This window comes from Telmatherina bonti (genome assembly GCF_933228915.1).
Source record: "Telmatherina bonti genome assembly, chromosome: 3".
NCBI classification, from domain to species: domain Eukaryota; kingdom Metazoa; phylum Chordata; class Actinopteri; order Atheriniformes; family Telmatherinidae; genus Telmatherina; species Telmatherina bonti.
Genome location: NC_136621.1, coordinates 7,670,497 through 7,686,457, shown reverse-complemented (window position 1 = coordinate 7,686,457; position 15,961 = coordinate 7,670,497). Strand labels below are relative to the sequence as shown.

The window sequence follows — 15,961 nt, the reverse complement described above, 5'->3', positions numbered from 1 at the left end:
GGCCTTCTGATTTATCTGACCTTGTTTTAGGTCACCCACCCTGAGGTCATCCGGTACCGGCCTTTTAGAACTAAAACATAAGGCGAGACTGCGTTCCAGTTTTATGGTCCTCACCTTTGGAACAGCCTGCCAGAGGACCTCAGGGCTGCAGAGACTGTAGATGTTTTAAAAAGAGGCTCAAGACCCACCTTTTTAGTTTAGCTTTTACTTGAATTTTTATTCTTTTCTTATTTATTTGTCTGATTATTTATTTTTAAATAAATACATTTACGTATTTATTTATTAATTTTTATTTTTAATCTTTCATATTTCATTGTCTTACCTAATTTTATGACATATTTTATGTACTTTTTATGTATTTACATATTACTTAGGTTTAATCTTATTGTTCTAGTTATTGTTTTACAGAATAATTGATTTAGTTATTTTATCTTGTGTCTTTATCTTTTTAACCTTTAAGCTCCAGTGTTTCTTGCTCCTCATGGGGACCCTCCGTGTCAGGGGCTGCACCTGTTTGACTGGCAGGGTCGTTGTGGAGGGGGTCATCCTGCCAGGGATGTTGCTAAGGGTTCTGCACTGCAGCCATGTGGCTGTTGTGTGGCCCCTGGCCTGCCCCAGCCTGGGTGTTCCCTGTGGCTGTGTCTCTGTTAGTCATTCCTGGGGCGGCTCCTGACATGGATGGACTCCCCACATGGCGTTTTCTCGCAGCATTGTCAAGTCAGATATAGAGACAAAATCCTGAAATTATCAGTTTTTATTTTGGCATGAATGTTCAAGCTTAGCTTGGCTGTGTCTTAAAGAAGGTCTGATGGGCTGAAACACAGACTCCTAAAAAAAACAGTTCCACCTGGTAGAATTCTGCCCTCTCGCCCCTCACTCTTATATAAAATTTTAAAAAATTAAAATATAAAAATAAAACTTATATCACCACTTTCTGTCTAAAAAAAAAATCAATAAATCAGTCAGTGCTACTAAAGGAACAACCAGTTCATGTACTGAACATAAAATTGAATTAAAAAGTACAATGTGTTCATTAAAACTAATTAATACCATATTGATCCCCCTCCTGGGCTGCACAGTGGAATAGTGGTTGGGCACTGTGGCCTCACAGCAAGTAGGTCGCTGGTTTGATCATCGGCTGGAACAGTGGCCGTTCTTTGTAGAGTTTGCATGTTCTCCCCGTGTGTGGGTTCTCTCTGGATGCTCCAGCTTCCTTCCACCTGATTTCATGTTGGCAGTGATCCGGGAACTTTTTTAACAAATGTTTGCGCTCTCCTAGTGACTTTTCTAGTTCACAGCTTTTTCCACCAACAATTTTCTCTTTCTCGGGCTGTTTATCAGGAGGAGGCAAAAAAACCGAGCCAGGTTGGGGAAATCCTTCCTGCATTTTCTCAGCCATGTTTGCCTTCCGAGTTTCTTTTTCACTTCTTTGTATTTTCATCCTAACACGCTATTGATAAGCAGGGTGTGGCTCTTAGGTATGCGCTGTGGGAGGGGGAGGAGGGGAGCCAGGAGAAGAAGCTTATGAAATATAAGAAATGAACACAACTCCAATTCAGTTTGAACGTTTGGTCAGTTTTTACAGATTTACAGTAAACTGAGGTCTAACTATATTTCTTATTGTTCATGGTTACAAAATGTATAGACTAATATCAGGACGAGGAACCATTTCACCCAGAGTAAAAAAAATTGTCTGAGCAACATTACCTACCCCAGCATTAACAAAGCACATTGAACTAACTGCATGTTTTAATTCAGTCCAACTAAACGATACAAACATGTAGAGTTGAGTAAAAAACAGTTTATTGACTGGACAGGGTTAAATCAGGAACAGCATCACTGCAGTTTCTCATCAACTTTGTGAGGAAAAGAAAATCAGAACTAACTAACTGGACTGAGACTTTATATAAAAAAAAAAAACAAACAAACTGGTGAGCAACATGTAAATCTGGACCTTTGCTGGAGTCAGACCCACAGATCCGGTTCATCCAGGGGTCCAGGTTCAGTCCGGTTCCATGACCATGATTTATTCTGTCTGCAGGAATTTCTGGATAAAAGGAAAAGCAGACAGTTAAAAACAAACCTGTTTAGATCAACTGTGACCAAGCATTTTCAACCTGCAGATTGTTCTCTCACCTCACACATGTGAGTAATACTACTATAAAAACAGCCATTGTTCATTCCTCTCTCACCTCTGGCACTGCTCCCTCATGTTTTACATCAGCTGTAATAAAACCCATTCTAAAGAAACCCGGTGCTGACAAACAATCAAAATCCATTCTTTATTTCCTTGCCAAAATCCTGGGGAAAGAAACCCCACTGCATCCCAGGTCCATGAACACATTTCTCCAAATAATCTGCATGAATAGTTCCAGTCTAGTTTCCATCCCCTTGTTCACAAAGAACCTGTTCATTCTTCTTGACCTGAGCACCCATACTGTCCTTCTTGGCAGGTTAACACACTTGGATTATCTAACACCAGAGGCTGGACTTCTCAGTCATGATATACCTCCTCCTCCTTGGCAATATTTTCCATAAATTCATTTTCATTGCTGTGCTGATGACACCCAGCTCCACTTGTATTATTATTTTCAGAAACTCCTGTCATATTATACCTGTTCCGAAACAACTCCGCTGGCTTCCAGTTAAATTCTGGATCATCTAAAAACTTTTACTTCTCACTTGAAGGCTATTTACAACCTCAGTGCTATGCATCTCACTGAGCTCCCCCCAGCCATACTCTCAGATCTTCCTCCATTAAACTCACTACCCCACCTGCTGGCTTGGAGAACCTTCAGCCGCTCAGCCCTCCATCTATAGGATTCTATGCCAACTGGCATTCAACAGTGATTCACTCTCCACCTTTTTAATCCCATCTGAAATCACCTATTCAGAGTGATGTCTTCCATTAGTTAAGGGGCTCGAATGATCCCACTGGTTCCCTATAATGCTGTTTTTATATTATTTTTTCTTCCTTTTCTTTATTTTGATCTAATTTGCATGGTGACCTTGCGCGTCCTGAAAGGCGCCTATAAATAAAATATACTTTGTCCTCATTACCACTTATTTCTGCTATTAATTATTTCCCCTTTTTTCTCACAAAACCAACTCCACCTCAAGAGTGTCAAAATATCATCTTGGCTTTATTCCAGCCAAGATTATATTAGTTTCTTTTCTGCTCGCTTGTTGATCTTAGACTGCTTCTGATTGGACATTACTTTCAATTTAAGCTCTCTGATTAGTGTTAAGTTTGACAGGAATTGTCTTCATCATCATTTTTAGGTGAAAATAGAGGTCTTTGTCCTCTGTTTACAATCCTGGACAGGATATAAATGCTGGAAAACATCTGTGGGTCACCTAAAGGGTCAGATATCCATCAAAGAGCTACATACTACTGTTCCTAGTGAAGGAGGATGAAGACTTCAGCACATTCTGGGGGAGAAGTTAATATTCCTGGACTTGGTCTTGCTCACCTGCAGGTTCTTGTAGTGTTTGAAGGTCTTGCAGTGGTTGATCTCAGCCGTCTTGGCCCCAGTAAAGAAGCGAGTACACACCTTACAGAAAAAGCCTGTCTTTGGGATCAGATACTCCAAACCTGTCCACACAAACAGAACCAGCACCGACATGAGCACGCCGTCCCCACCATTGCCTTAACAGAACTGAACCTGTTCTTACCAACAGCTTTACTGGAGTCGTAAGGAGGGAGGGGCTGCTCTGTTGTCATGGTAACTTCCATCTTTAATTCTGTCTTCTTGCTCTGCTCTTCGGTGTTGTTGGGGTCTTCAGCCATGTCCAGCTTTTCTGTTGGAGACAAATGTGTTCAAGATGCAGCATGAGGACCAGTAAAGACCTGCCCGGCCCTTGTTTTATACCACATGACCCAGTTATTCAGATGTCTCAGACTTCAGATGGTTTCCATGAAGTGTGTTTATGTTCTACTGGGATGTGACTGGATGACATACTGCTTTTATTTGCATTTTACATCCCAATATTAATGGTTTGATTTGAGGGAAGACATGTTGGCTGTGGACATGGACTGTATGTGGGACCTCTGATTATCTGAGCATCTCCACAAGAGACCTTCTGACCACTAAGCAACACTGCTCTGACCTCTGGACTTTCTGAATCAAGAAAAACTAAACTGACCTGGTTCTGCTTCGTTGTCCTGCTTTATGGACATGACGTCGCTGGGAAGAAGATGACTGTTGTCTGTCCTATCATCAGCCTTCTCACCAGCTGAGCTGTTAGAGGATGAGTCTGCTGGAGTTGAGACAGGTCCAGCTCCCAGACCAGCTGTCAGCTCAGAGTCTGAGAAACACACACGTCAGAGGAAACAGACCAGTAAATCAGCTAAAAAAGGACCTGGTTCAGGTGTAAGACTGGTGTAAGTCTTACACCTGAACCAAGTCAGGTGTAAGACTGTACCTGGTCCAAGTCTGAGCATGAGACTGAACCAAGTACAGGTCTGAGAGTGAGATGGGACCAGATCCAGGTCTGAGTGTGACAATGGACCTGGTTCTGGTCTGAGTGTGAGACCATACCTGGTGCAGGTCTAAGTTCATCGTGGGGCTCTTCAGACTGACATGGTGGTGCAGGAAATCCTGAGGATTCCTGGGTCTCAGAAACCTCTGGGGGCGTGTCCTGAAAGAGCCGTTTAAACAGATTCATAATGAGAAGGTTTAGGTCTTGATCCCAATCCCAGCCAGAGGGGTTCATTTGTTAGTCTGGAGGGAACAACTCTTCTTCTACTGTCCTATCTCACGAAAGCACGGAAGCATAAACACACACACACGTTTTCCTTCCTGAGCTGATCACATGACACCACATGGAAATCAGGCAGAGTCTTTCGGATAAATCGATCACAGTATTTGTTACCGTGTTTATTGTGAACCAGAGTAATGGTGGCACTTACATGTACCTCTGGAGCAGCCTGTTGTCCAGGTTGGGGATGCTGCTCCTGTTGCTTTTCCATGGCAACAGTGGGAGAAGGAAGGTCTGCTACATCTCCCACTTCATCTACTGTCACAAAGTCGCTCATGTTGAAGGGGAAGTCTTCAGACTCCTCATCCTCTACCTGAGTCTACGACACAGACCCAGAATCAGACAAGACTGACCACGGTTTCATCTGTGTGTCGATGTGTATCAGTGTGTGTGTTAGTGTTTCTGGTGTGCATCAGTGTGTGTTAGTGTGTACAGAGTATATCAGTGTGTGTTGGTATGTATTAGTGTAGATCGGTGTGTGTAGGTGTGTTCACACCTTCCTGGGTTCGGCTTCCTCTTCGTACCGTCCGTCCCTCCAGGTCTGCCTGTACCCCTCAGACCGGTAGGAGGACCTAAAGCCGGATCCTTCATCATAGCTTCTCCTTCTCTCCCTCCTCTCTCTTGCTCTCCTCTCCCACTCCCTCCTCTCCTCCAGCCTCCTCTCCCTTTCCTTTCTGGTTTTCTCAGCTCGCTCTCTATCCCTCCTGGCTCTCTCCTTCTCCCAGGCCCTCTTTTCCCTCTCCCTCCTCTCTCTCTCCTTTTCCTCATTCTCCTTACTGGAGTTCCAGTCTTTTCTGTCCCTCTGCTGCTTCTCCTTCTCCTCTTCCTCCTCCTGTGTGGCTGACTCTCTTGCCTGCTCAGCTGTTTCTATTCCCTGTGATTTTTCAGCAGATGGTGCTGCAGTTTTGTTGGGAAGACCGGCGGTTCTCGTTCTGCACTCTACCAGCAGAGCATTCACCATCGCCTGAGTCATCTAGTCAAACAGGGATTTAAAAGAACAACATGTTAAAACTTCGATTAATGAATCAGTTTGGGAGTCTCTACCTTACTGGACGTGTTACCTTGGGGAGTTCAATCATGTTCAACTGCTGGGGGGATGAATGGTCTTCAGTAGAGGGGGGTTGTGTCTCTCCTCCAGCAGACATGGACTCATTTCTCTCCTCAGATAAAGCAACATCCTTCTTCTCTTCAGCAGCTGATGTTTCCTTCATGTCCATCACTGCATCGGGTGCAGCTGGAGACTCACAAATCATATGGTCCTCTTTTTTAATACTGTCATCATTTTCTCCCAAAGTTTCCTCTTCGGCTGTCTTCTCCATCTTTTCATCACTGTCTCTTTCCGTACCCTGCAGCAGAGCTTCTGATTTCTCTTCGTGTGTTGTTCCCTCTTCTTCTGCTGCTGTCTGGCTGCCATCCCTGTTTGCAGGTTTATCCTACATCCAAACAGAGATATCAGTCATATGACCTGAGTTCAGTGGTAGCAAATTTATGTTCTTCTTGAGCAGCAGCATTTCCTTGGCACTGCAGTGGGCCTCTCTTGTTATGCACCATCTTAGGGGCTGTTGGCAGCAAGGATGAGTTCCAATAGTAAAGCTGGATTTTTGTCGGCGTATGGTAGGGCGGCATGCCTGACATGGGTGAAATGTGCTCTCGCACTTGAGCTTAGGGTTAAGTTGTTGTGGTGGGAATCTTCCTTTGAATTTTTGTAACAAATTCGAGAGAATCTAGAGAAATTTGGAACTTCTGTAGTTCTGTATAACTAAGCTGTGAGCTGGGGTGCAAGTCAGGTCTGGAAAAGTTGCACATCAAGCCTCCACGGAACTACGCAAAGCATACAGCAGCAACTCATTCAGCTGTGTACATTAACACCAGTGCCTTAGTAAATCCTAATAAGTACCAGAGGTCTAAACGTCAAGGTCATTCAGCAAACCCATATGTTTGTGTCTGCAGGAAGAAGTCATAATTTTACAGAGAAGCCACACTGACATACTTTTAAGGTTTAAAAAAAAAAAAAAAGACATTTCCTCAAATCATGCTCTTTTTATGCACTCCTTTTTCTTCCTGCTTAACCTTCTATTACAGTCTCAGGTCCGGTTCCCTGTCAAACAGTTGCACATATATATCTCTGATTTTAAGCTTTTCACCAATACAGGTAAAAATGTGGTAAAAGATCAATAAATGTGGTAAACAATACCTGTCCCTTAGGTCTTACAATATTAGCAGGCTTTTCATCTGGCAGAATAACCTTTGTGATCCTTTAAATATACAAGCTGTAATTTCTAAACATGGTATATTTTCATCCACTAGCTCACAGCTGTGCAAAGCTCCAAAAACATGAAACACTTAAAAAGACACAACAACTGACCTCAGATAGATCCCGAAACGCAGCAATGACCTTCGTCTGCATGCCGACTTTAGGGTCCGGCTTACGGGAGAAAAAAAGAGGGTTGCTCTGGATGATGCAGGGAAACATCTGGAAGCGTTTGTAAACAGATAAGGCCATCGCTGCAGTCGCCATCTCACAAATGACCTGATGAAGAGGAGAAAGCAGCATGTTTATTCTGGTCAGATCAAACTGGGATAGACTGAACTGCTGAATCAAGCACCAAGTTAGCATGTTTCAAACAGTTCTCACCATGTTACTGAGCACCAGAGTTTTGATGACTGTACCAAAGCGTCGCACCAGTTTCAGGACCTCAGTGGAGCTTGATGGTGTGTCTGGGACATTCCTAATGACCAGCAGGCTGCTCCATCCAGCCAGACCTGAAGTCTCCTGCAGGGCAGACATGTTTGATAAAGTTACGATAACAACTTAAAAGCCATCACAGACAACTCTTCCAGTTACAGACCAAAAGTAGCAGTTATACTCACAAAGGGATCCACTGAACCCATGAAGATATTATAAAGAGCTACCTATGTGAGGAGGGGAAAGTTTGTTGTTACATCAAGTTTATTAAAGAGCAATAAAAGAACACCAGAAGATCTATATTAATTAGCACTTAAAACCACAACTCCACAGCCACCATAGAGAACCATTCATTTCTTCTTTTCTATTCACTAGTTGACCTTTGGCTGGTCCTGATTGGACATCACTGCATCTTTAAGCTCTGATTGGTGGAAGGTTTGATAGGAACTGTCTTCATCATTCTCATTTCTAGGTGAATAGAGGTCTCTCAGCAACATAGTGATGAAAATCTGATCAATAATGGTGTTATTATGGATCATTGTATGCTCATACTATTTAGAGTCTGAATAAACAACGGATATAGTGGCTGGATCGTAAACCTCCTGGACGGGATATAAATACTGGAAAATGCCTGTAGATTACTTTAAGGGTAAAATGTCCATCACAGTTCCACACGAACATTCCTGAGATATGAGGTGATGTTGGTGATATGAGTAGTACATCTGATATATTTAGTGGGCTTTTAAGGGTTACACATCTTTATCAGTGGGGTTGGAAGAAGACAACAGACATACCGGTGTGTTCAAGCTGATGTGCTGTTTGACAAGAGTTAGTTTTACTTCGCTGTCATTAATCTTTACAGGTTTGAAACTGTGGACCTTCACCATCTCCTCAGCAACTTCCAGGTCCGACAGCGACACCAGAGCCTAAAATCCAAAAACACAAACTTAAACAAAAACACAATGGTTCATAGATAGCAAAATCAAAAGAGCTAACATATGTTCTTGTTCAGTGCCACAAGTTAATAATTGCAGTCATGAACTCCTTTATTTATACAGGTATTATAGGATGGAATTCTTTGCCGACCTACAAAACTTGCAAGACTTGTCAAAGACATTTTAAAAGCCACATTAAGAAACTTTATGGAACAAAGTGAGTGTTGTTTACTGCTTTGATAAGTGTTTATTTGTTTTGGACTGATATTTTGTGATTTATATATAAAATGTATATGTGCTTAAATTATGTGATTTCATGCTCTGGAGGTTTTTGTCTCTGTTTTTGTTTTAACACCAAAGACCATGTTAGGAAAATTCAATAACTTTATGTATCCAGAAAAGCAAAGTTATGAGCTGACTTTAACGTATAAAGAATATCTAGCTGATTTTATTATATCCCTGTGTTGCTGCTTTACTCTGTAACCTGTAAAACTTTGTTTTTACATCTGAAGACATTAAAATTATGAGTTATTTCTATGCCTTCGATAGAAAGTCTAAGAAAGAACCTCAGAGGAAAGAGGTCACAACTTCTCCTGTTTTATGATGCAGTCAATGCTAACCTTTCCGATGTGTGGTGCCAGGATGATGTCAGAAGGCGTCTCAAAAGACTGGACCAGCTCCATGATGTCACTCTCTGACCAACCAGATGCAGGAAGCCCTGTGATCAACACCTTACACTTCTGTTTCAGACAAATGTTGAGGTGTAAACAATCTGCTTTTCTAGTGAATTTTATCTAATAATCTGGATCACGTACCTGATCTTCAGCCTTATTGTCAGCCTTAGCTTCTACTGGGTGAAGTAAAAGGACGGGAGAGGAAATAGCTTTAACATCCAGTTAAATGTAAAAGTTAAAAAACTCTCTAGTTTGTAGTTAAAGTAGGCTGATATAGTTTCTCTACACAAGGACAGGTTCCTACCAGCTTTGTCCTGATCTGGAGTCGATTTGCTGTAAAGACAGGAGTGGAAAGAACAGGATCAATCCCACTGAAATCAGCTGAGTGACTGTAGAGCATGTAGAGTTAACTGACAAACCTGTTGGCATCGAAACACACTCCATCTTTGGCTTTCTGCAAGAGGAAACGTACAAAATCTGATTAAAAGTGATTAAATATTAATTTATCTACAAACAATAATCTACCACAAACTATTTCAGAATTTAAAAACGTTCTCAGGCAACCATTTGTATTTATATCAGGATCAGAGATAATTCTAATGGCAACTGGCATGCATTACTTTCATATATAAGCACTGTATTCACTGTATTCACTGTATTCACAAACAAGTATTCACTCTGTTACTGGCGACACCATAGCAACATGTTAATCAACTGATTCAGATCAGCTGGCTTCTGACGGATGAGAGAAACTTCCTTAGCATAGCTTGTTTAGCATAAAAAGTAAATCTAAGCCAACATAAAATAGTTCTTATACTTCAGTGTATTTAGTGAGTTTTGTAAAAAAAAGAAGTTAACATTTGTTATACCATGGTATAAGCGGATTGAACAACTCAGATCCATGCAATAGATGGTTATAAGGCATGACACGGAGTCTAGAGTACCAAGATGTGCAGCTGAGTGGTGTTCCTCCACATCTTGTTAAATCCTAACATAAAATACTGAGCACCAGATATCTGGGAGTAATCAGAATTCTGTAATAATCTGATCTGACACATGCTCTTCTGGAATCCCATTTTACCAGGATCATTAACTACAGTTACCCATCTATTGTTAGATTTATTTCAGGGGACATATGAGTTTTACACACACTTGGTGTTTGTTTTACGATGGCGGACCCCATGGACCTAACGTTAAGATGCTAATGTAGTGGCTTGCCAAAGTATTCAGCCCCCCTGAGTCAATACATTGTGGAACTGCCTTTTGCTACATTTACAGCTGCAAGTCTTTTGGGCTATGTCTAGACCAGCTTTGCACATCTAGAGACTGAGATACTAGCCCATTCTTCTTTGCAAAACAGTTCAACCTCAGTCAGATTAGATGGAGAGTGTTTGTAAACAGCAGCTTACGATCTTGCAATGGAACGGTTTAAAACAAAACATATTCATGTGTTAAAATGCCTCAATCAAAGCCCAGACCTAAATCCCATCGAGAATCTGTGGCAAGATCTGAAAACCACCGTCTGTTATTGGTATACGATTACCGCTGCAGACAGTAGTAAACATTACCAAGTCTGACTCAGGCCTTGTCCACATGTACCTGGGTTTTTGTAAAACTGAACATCCTTCCCCCTTCGGCCGGTAAAAAAATGACTTCACAAGACTTTGTTTTTCAAAAACAAATACATACCTACGTATCTGCATATTCATAAGCCTAAGAAACTTTTAGGCGGCAGTAGCGCCCCTAACCCTGTCCAACCAGAATAACCTTCCATCTCACTTCCACCAACACGAAACATCCCTCCAGTGTGATCTGGTTAGGTGGTGGAAATAATTGTCCTTAATGTCGTCCTTTATGATAGTTTATGTGGAGCGGTATTTGAGCTTGTGAAAACAAAAAACCACAACAGCCTAAATGACAGATAACGGCATCATAGTTTCAAGGACATCCATGCTGGTGTAAATGTGAAAGAGTTAATGTGTTCAGTAAGCAGCGCGCCTACGGTTTTATTTTGAAAAGTGGGGAGGGACTTCCTTGTGGATGACAGGCCAAATCGGAGAAAAATATCTTTGTTTTGTGCCATAACTGCTACGTGTGGACAAGGACTGAGTTTCTCAGAAAGGATCAGAATTGCATTCTGAGTCTGAGGCTGTAATTCATTCATGAAATGAGATATTCACATGCCACGAAATAACTGGAAGGCAAAATGTGGATGTGCATGTTTTATAGCTATGAAAAATTTCCAGTGGAATATGAATGTACTTCAACATAATTACAGTCTCTCAGATTGCAAGTTCAACTCACAACCAACATCCCAGTGTGTATGAAGTCCAGTAAAAGCAAAAAACACAGTTTAACAGGAAAAAATTGGATACATGAGCACAACCATCCTTCCATGAAGCTCCATTTCTGCCTCCCTACAGCCAGATAAACACCATCATACCTCTGCAACTGACGCTGTGATTTCCTTCTGTCTGATGCAGAGCTGTGGACAGGAAGCCAGGGCCTGGGCGTCCTCAGCCTTCACCATGCACACAGATGCCTGCAACAGGAAAGGAGAATCATGACAGAAGAGAAGATGTCATGGCCTCGTGATGGACAGACAGAAACTATGGCCGCAGCTGCATCACTGATGGTCTTTATGCAAACCGTCTGGCAGATTCCAAACTGAACTGTATTTCAGAAATGAATAAAGTTGTTTGAGCTGAAGAATTAAAACAAACCTTCTGTCCTTGGTTCTTCTCACTCTCCTCCTCTGAACACGCCATCAGGATCACATTGTTAATCTTTCCAAATGATCCCACTAAGTCAGTAACTTCCTGCTCTGTGGCGTCCATCGGGATGCCAGTCAGATAAACCAGACGATCTGCTACGCTTGAGGTCTGAGCGGATGCAGTTGCTGTTTTCTTCTTCTTCTTGGCTGGTGGAGGTTTAACAGACTGGACACACACAAAGCATGTACTCATGTTTATTCAGACCTGGAAGGGGGAGAGGGTCTGTAGGATTCTGGCTGGGTACGCACCGTCTTGCTTGTTTTCACAGTTGGCTTTGTCATAATCTTCACACTTTTAGAGGGAGGATGTTTGGAGTCGAGACCTGCAGCAGAGGAGGATGGAGAGTGGCTGCCATCAGTAGAGCTCTTAGACAAACCATCATGTGGACGACCGCGAGCATCATGTGGACGCTTCAGACCACTGCGAGAAAGACTGCCTGTAGAGACACCATATGTCTGATAAACACACTGGAAAAGGAAAATAAAGAATGAGAGGATAAACTACATAAATGGAATATTTCTGTTCTTGTAATCTAAGTTTACTTGTTGCCTGTCCACTAAAAGGCGTCTCCACCTGGAAGTAACTAGCAGGTCAGAGCTTCCAATTGGACAATTCCTGCAGGGGGATGTCATTTAGTCATTTATCCCCACCACACACAAAGAGCAGATTTATGTGGTAAGGCGGATCTTGTGGTGGTGGGGAAGAAAAGTCAGATCATGGACATCAAGCAGAGAAATTACCTTGAGCTGCAGAAAGAACCTGTGTTCAGAAGTGTCCACCACACTTAAAAATGGGAAGCATGGTGGGGAACCATTGTCTTCCAGAAAGAAAAACATCCTGACTTATGTTTAAAGAAACCAAATGAAAGAAAATCAGCAGTAGAACTGAGGACAAAAAGTATTTTCACATTTCCACGTGAGCAATGTGAAGGAACTGAACAGCTGTGGGGTCAGAAGAAAACCACTAATCATAGCTGCATTTCCATTATCCCTTTAATGGCGCAAACCTGGATATCACTATAAAAAAAAAAAAGGAAACAGCATAATTTTGAAAAACCTCTAAAATATCGCGAAAACGTTTTTACGGCCTCACAAAGTAGAGTTTCACATATTTTGATGTCGAAGTATATCACATTTAGGTGACCCTGGAAGTTAGTGATAATGCCCAACTTTTGGTGTTTGTAAGATTTTATGATGCAGAGTGAAAGGATTTCTATGAGGACTTGTTAGGTGTGACAGCATTTAAAACACTTACAACAGGAAAGGACATCTACTGAGCCATAAAATAGAGGAATGAGTCTGCAGTCTATGGTCTCCATCCATACAGCTGGACTGCAATCCTTGATTTGCAGAGAGAAGGCAGCTGTGGCTCATGTGAAATCTGATCATCCAGACCTTACCACATACCACTGCATTATCCACCAGTCTGTTTTGTGCTCTGCACTGTCAGAAGACTATGCTTAGGTCATTAGCAAAGGGATAAAACTTGTCAATGTTCTCAGAATATCTTCAGCAAATCAACACTTGCTGCTGAGAGAATTCTTAAGAAGGCTAAAGCAGAAGCAGATGATCTACTAATACACTCCAGCGCAAGATGACTAAGAAAAGCCAGAGTTCTGCAGCATTCCTGGACCACAATAAAAAGTTTCTCAGGACAACAAAAGTCAGAAAACTACACAGTCCAGAAGAGTTTTTTGGAAGACAAGGACAAAGTGGATACTTTGGCCTTCTTAGTGAATATCACACCTCAATGAGATCAATTTGAAAATACAAGGACAGAACTCACTGCAAATGTGATTGCAGAGAAGAAACTGGATATTTTCTAGATTATTATCTAAAATGACTGCACACACTTCCGGTCCATGAAACATCAACTTGCAGGAGAGAAATGTCTCCTATTCAACGGAGTTCATACAGAAACTTAATGAAAATTCCAGTGACTGTTTTCACAACTCTAACCTTGGAGAGAAGCCGTTTATCTTCATGCAAAATCCTTTTCTGGTAAGAAATGCCATTACTTTTATTGAGGCTAAAAAACAGTCCTTCAAGTGGGAACAAGTTGCACCACTACACATGAAAGTGAAACATGAAACTGCAATCCAATGTATTACTTGAAAAGATTATTATAATTTGTGACCCATTCTGTTTCAAGACTGTGCCTGAGACTGTTTTTCCTGGTCTTGCCAAAGTAGCAATGTATAATTTAACAATGTTCAGGTCTGCCCACAGTTGTGACACAATATTCTCAACAATGCACATAAGAGTAAATACAGATCCAAAATGGCCAATGAGCCAGTGCGTGAGAATTGCAGACTCCATTCCTCCCCAGGTGCAAAATGTTTGCAGGAAAAGCAAAACACAATTTTTCTCACTGAAAGGAGTAAGGAGAACAATAAGAGAAAGTATGAAAAAAGTTTAAAATGAATGTTTTCTTGATACTCTTTCTTCATCTAAAGCACTTCATTTGAATAGAAAATATTCAAATGAAAAAAAAGAGTTAATTTGGTTTAAAATGTTTTGGGGAAATGCAATGCAGAAAGACTTGAGATATGAAATCAATCCAGTTTATTTTATTAACAAGACTGAGTAACTATTACTCAATTAAAAGGAGGCACTATAGTTTGCTTTGTGATTTATGTGTTGCACTGTAACAGGAATCTATTTTTCAGAGGCATGAAGTTGGAATTCTTTCTATTATTGTGTCAGTGTTGCAGTGGGATTCAGCTTCTCTGAAGAGAAGTTCATACAAACGTAGTATTTAGTTGTATTTTTAGGAAGCACTTTTATTTGCTTAATTTTTGGCTCTTAAATTTACACAAAGATATATCATCTCTATATGTAAATCTAAATTTAAAAACTTGAAGTGAAGTATATTTTGAAGATTCATCTAACCTTTTAAACCCAAAACCAACTCCACATCAGACATAGCGCCTCGTCCTGCTCAGATGTCTATATGCTTGCAGCCATGTTGAGGCAGGTGCCATGACATAACCAGTGATAAAACGGAATAGCGCAAATCTTTATCATAGTCCAAATTTCTATGGTTACTACCATTTGCCGCATATACTGCACAGCCCTATTAAACATCACAGAGTTACACACTACCTCTCTGATGATGATAATGGAGAAGGAAGAGGCTTAAAGGGTCCTATTATGGTATTTGGAGTTTTCTGAGCTTTCTACAGTGTTACAGTGTTGAATCCTCATCAGACAAATGAACGGCACTGTTTTTTATCACCTAAACGCATGTTTGAGTTGAGTTCCAGCACGCTCTCCGTTCGGTTTCCATGGCGACGAAAAACGCGTCGTTTTAGAGAGTTTTTTCTACTTGGAAATCCTTGTGTCGTCCTGGGGGATAAGGTTCGGTGATTGGTTACCTTCTACTGGTTAACAAGGGCATGTACAAACACATCAGGCGGGTGGAAAACGTGGGATAAAGTTATTTCCAACAATGGCTGGTGAGTTTACCAAAGAGAGACATCCTGCTGCATTCGTTGCTGTGGGTTGCTGTTTTCCACTTTGTTTTCAGGGTCTGATTCAGGTTCCAACATGTAGGGCTGTATGCTATGTGTTGACATTGTATTTTGGTTTTTTATTGAGTTCATATTAGCCTAATCCTTCTGTTTATGAGACGTTACAATGACGGCGAAAGCAGTTGCGGTGCGCGCTCCCGATGTAGTGCAGTGGCGGGAGGCGGGGCTTAATGCGGAAGAGTCTCAATCCACTCGTTTTGCCCGCAGGCTGATCTGACAGCCTACGGAGAGGGTCGGTCTGAAGTAAATAAAGGGATTTGTGACAATAACTCGATCAATCCCAGCCCTCTGGTCTCAGAAATAAAAATAAATTAGCCTGAAATGCACATAATAGTTCCACTTGAAGTGTTAGTGAAACCTTGTAGAGACTGAAAAACAAGTCCAGGCTGTGTGAAGACGTAAAACCAGGAGGACTGACCTGATGAGTCTCTGGTCCCACTCCTAGACCAGTTGTCTCTGCTGGTTGAGGAAGTTCGGTGGGAATAGGGGGGGCTGTGTGATCTGGAGTGGTGGCGGGTGAAGCGTTGACTGCGCTCTTTATCACAAGAAAAAGGAAGATGGTTCAATCATAAAAAGGACACATTAATCAATCAGTCTAA

At 41.6% G+C, this 15,961-nt stretch overlaps 1 protein-coding gene across 4 annotated transcripts in view; it reads right to left on the bottom strand.

Moving 5' to 3' along the window:
• Window positions 1-1,781: 1,781 nt before the first annotated feature.
• The window catches only part of LOC306754368 (uncharacterized protein), a 39,034-nt gene continuing 24,854 nt past the window's right edge, over window positions 1,782-15,961 (bottom strand). Inside the window, exons 6-25 of one of the 4 annotated variants that reach the window (XM_079238363.1) lie at window positions 15,781-15,897; window positions 12,079-12,266; window positions 11,780-11,995; window positions 11,500-11,598; window positions 9,476-9,510; window positions 9,361-9,389; window positions 9,198-9,232; window positions 9,003-9,122; window positions 8,242-8,373; window positions 7,633-7,674; window positions 7,397-7,534; window positions 7,127-7,291; window positions 5,823-6,194; window positions 5,258-5,734; window positions 4,913-5,080; window positions 4,542-4,641; window positions 4,147-4,308; window positions 3,676-3,801; window positions 3,474-3,595; window positions 1,782-2,047 (exon numbers count right to left, since the gene is read on the bottom strand). In XM_079238363.1, coding sequence (XP_079094489.1) covers window positions 2,027-2,047; window positions 3,474-3,595; window positions 3,676-3,801; window positions 4,147-4,308; window positions 4,542-4,641; window positions 4,913-5,080; window positions 5,258-5,734; window positions 5,823-6,194; window positions 7,127-7,291; window positions 7,397-7,534; window positions 7,633-7,674; window positions 8,242-8,373; window positions 9,003-9,122; window positions 9,198-9,232; window positions 9,361-9,389; window positions 9,476-9,510; window positions 11,500-11,598; window positions 11,780-11,995; window positions 12,079-12,266; window positions 15,781-15,897 — 2,864 coding nt within the window. In that variant the 3' untranslated portion in view covers window positions 1,782-2,026. The remainder of the gene's footprint in view (window positions 2,048-3,473; window positions 3,596-3,675; window positions 3,802-4,146; window positions 4,309-4,541; window positions 4,642-4,912; window positions 5,081-5,257; window positions 5,735-5,822; window positions 6,195-7,126; window positions 7,292-7,396; window positions 7,535-7,632; window positions 7,675-8,241; window positions 8,374-9,002; window positions 9,123-9,197; window positions 9,233-9,360; window positions 9,390-9,475; window positions 9,511-11,499; window positions 11,599-11,779; window positions 11,996-12,078; window positions 12,267-15,780; window positions 15,898-15,961) is intronic. The other 3 variants (XM_079238365.1, XM_079238364.1, XM_079238366.1) reach the window with 3 other exon arrangements.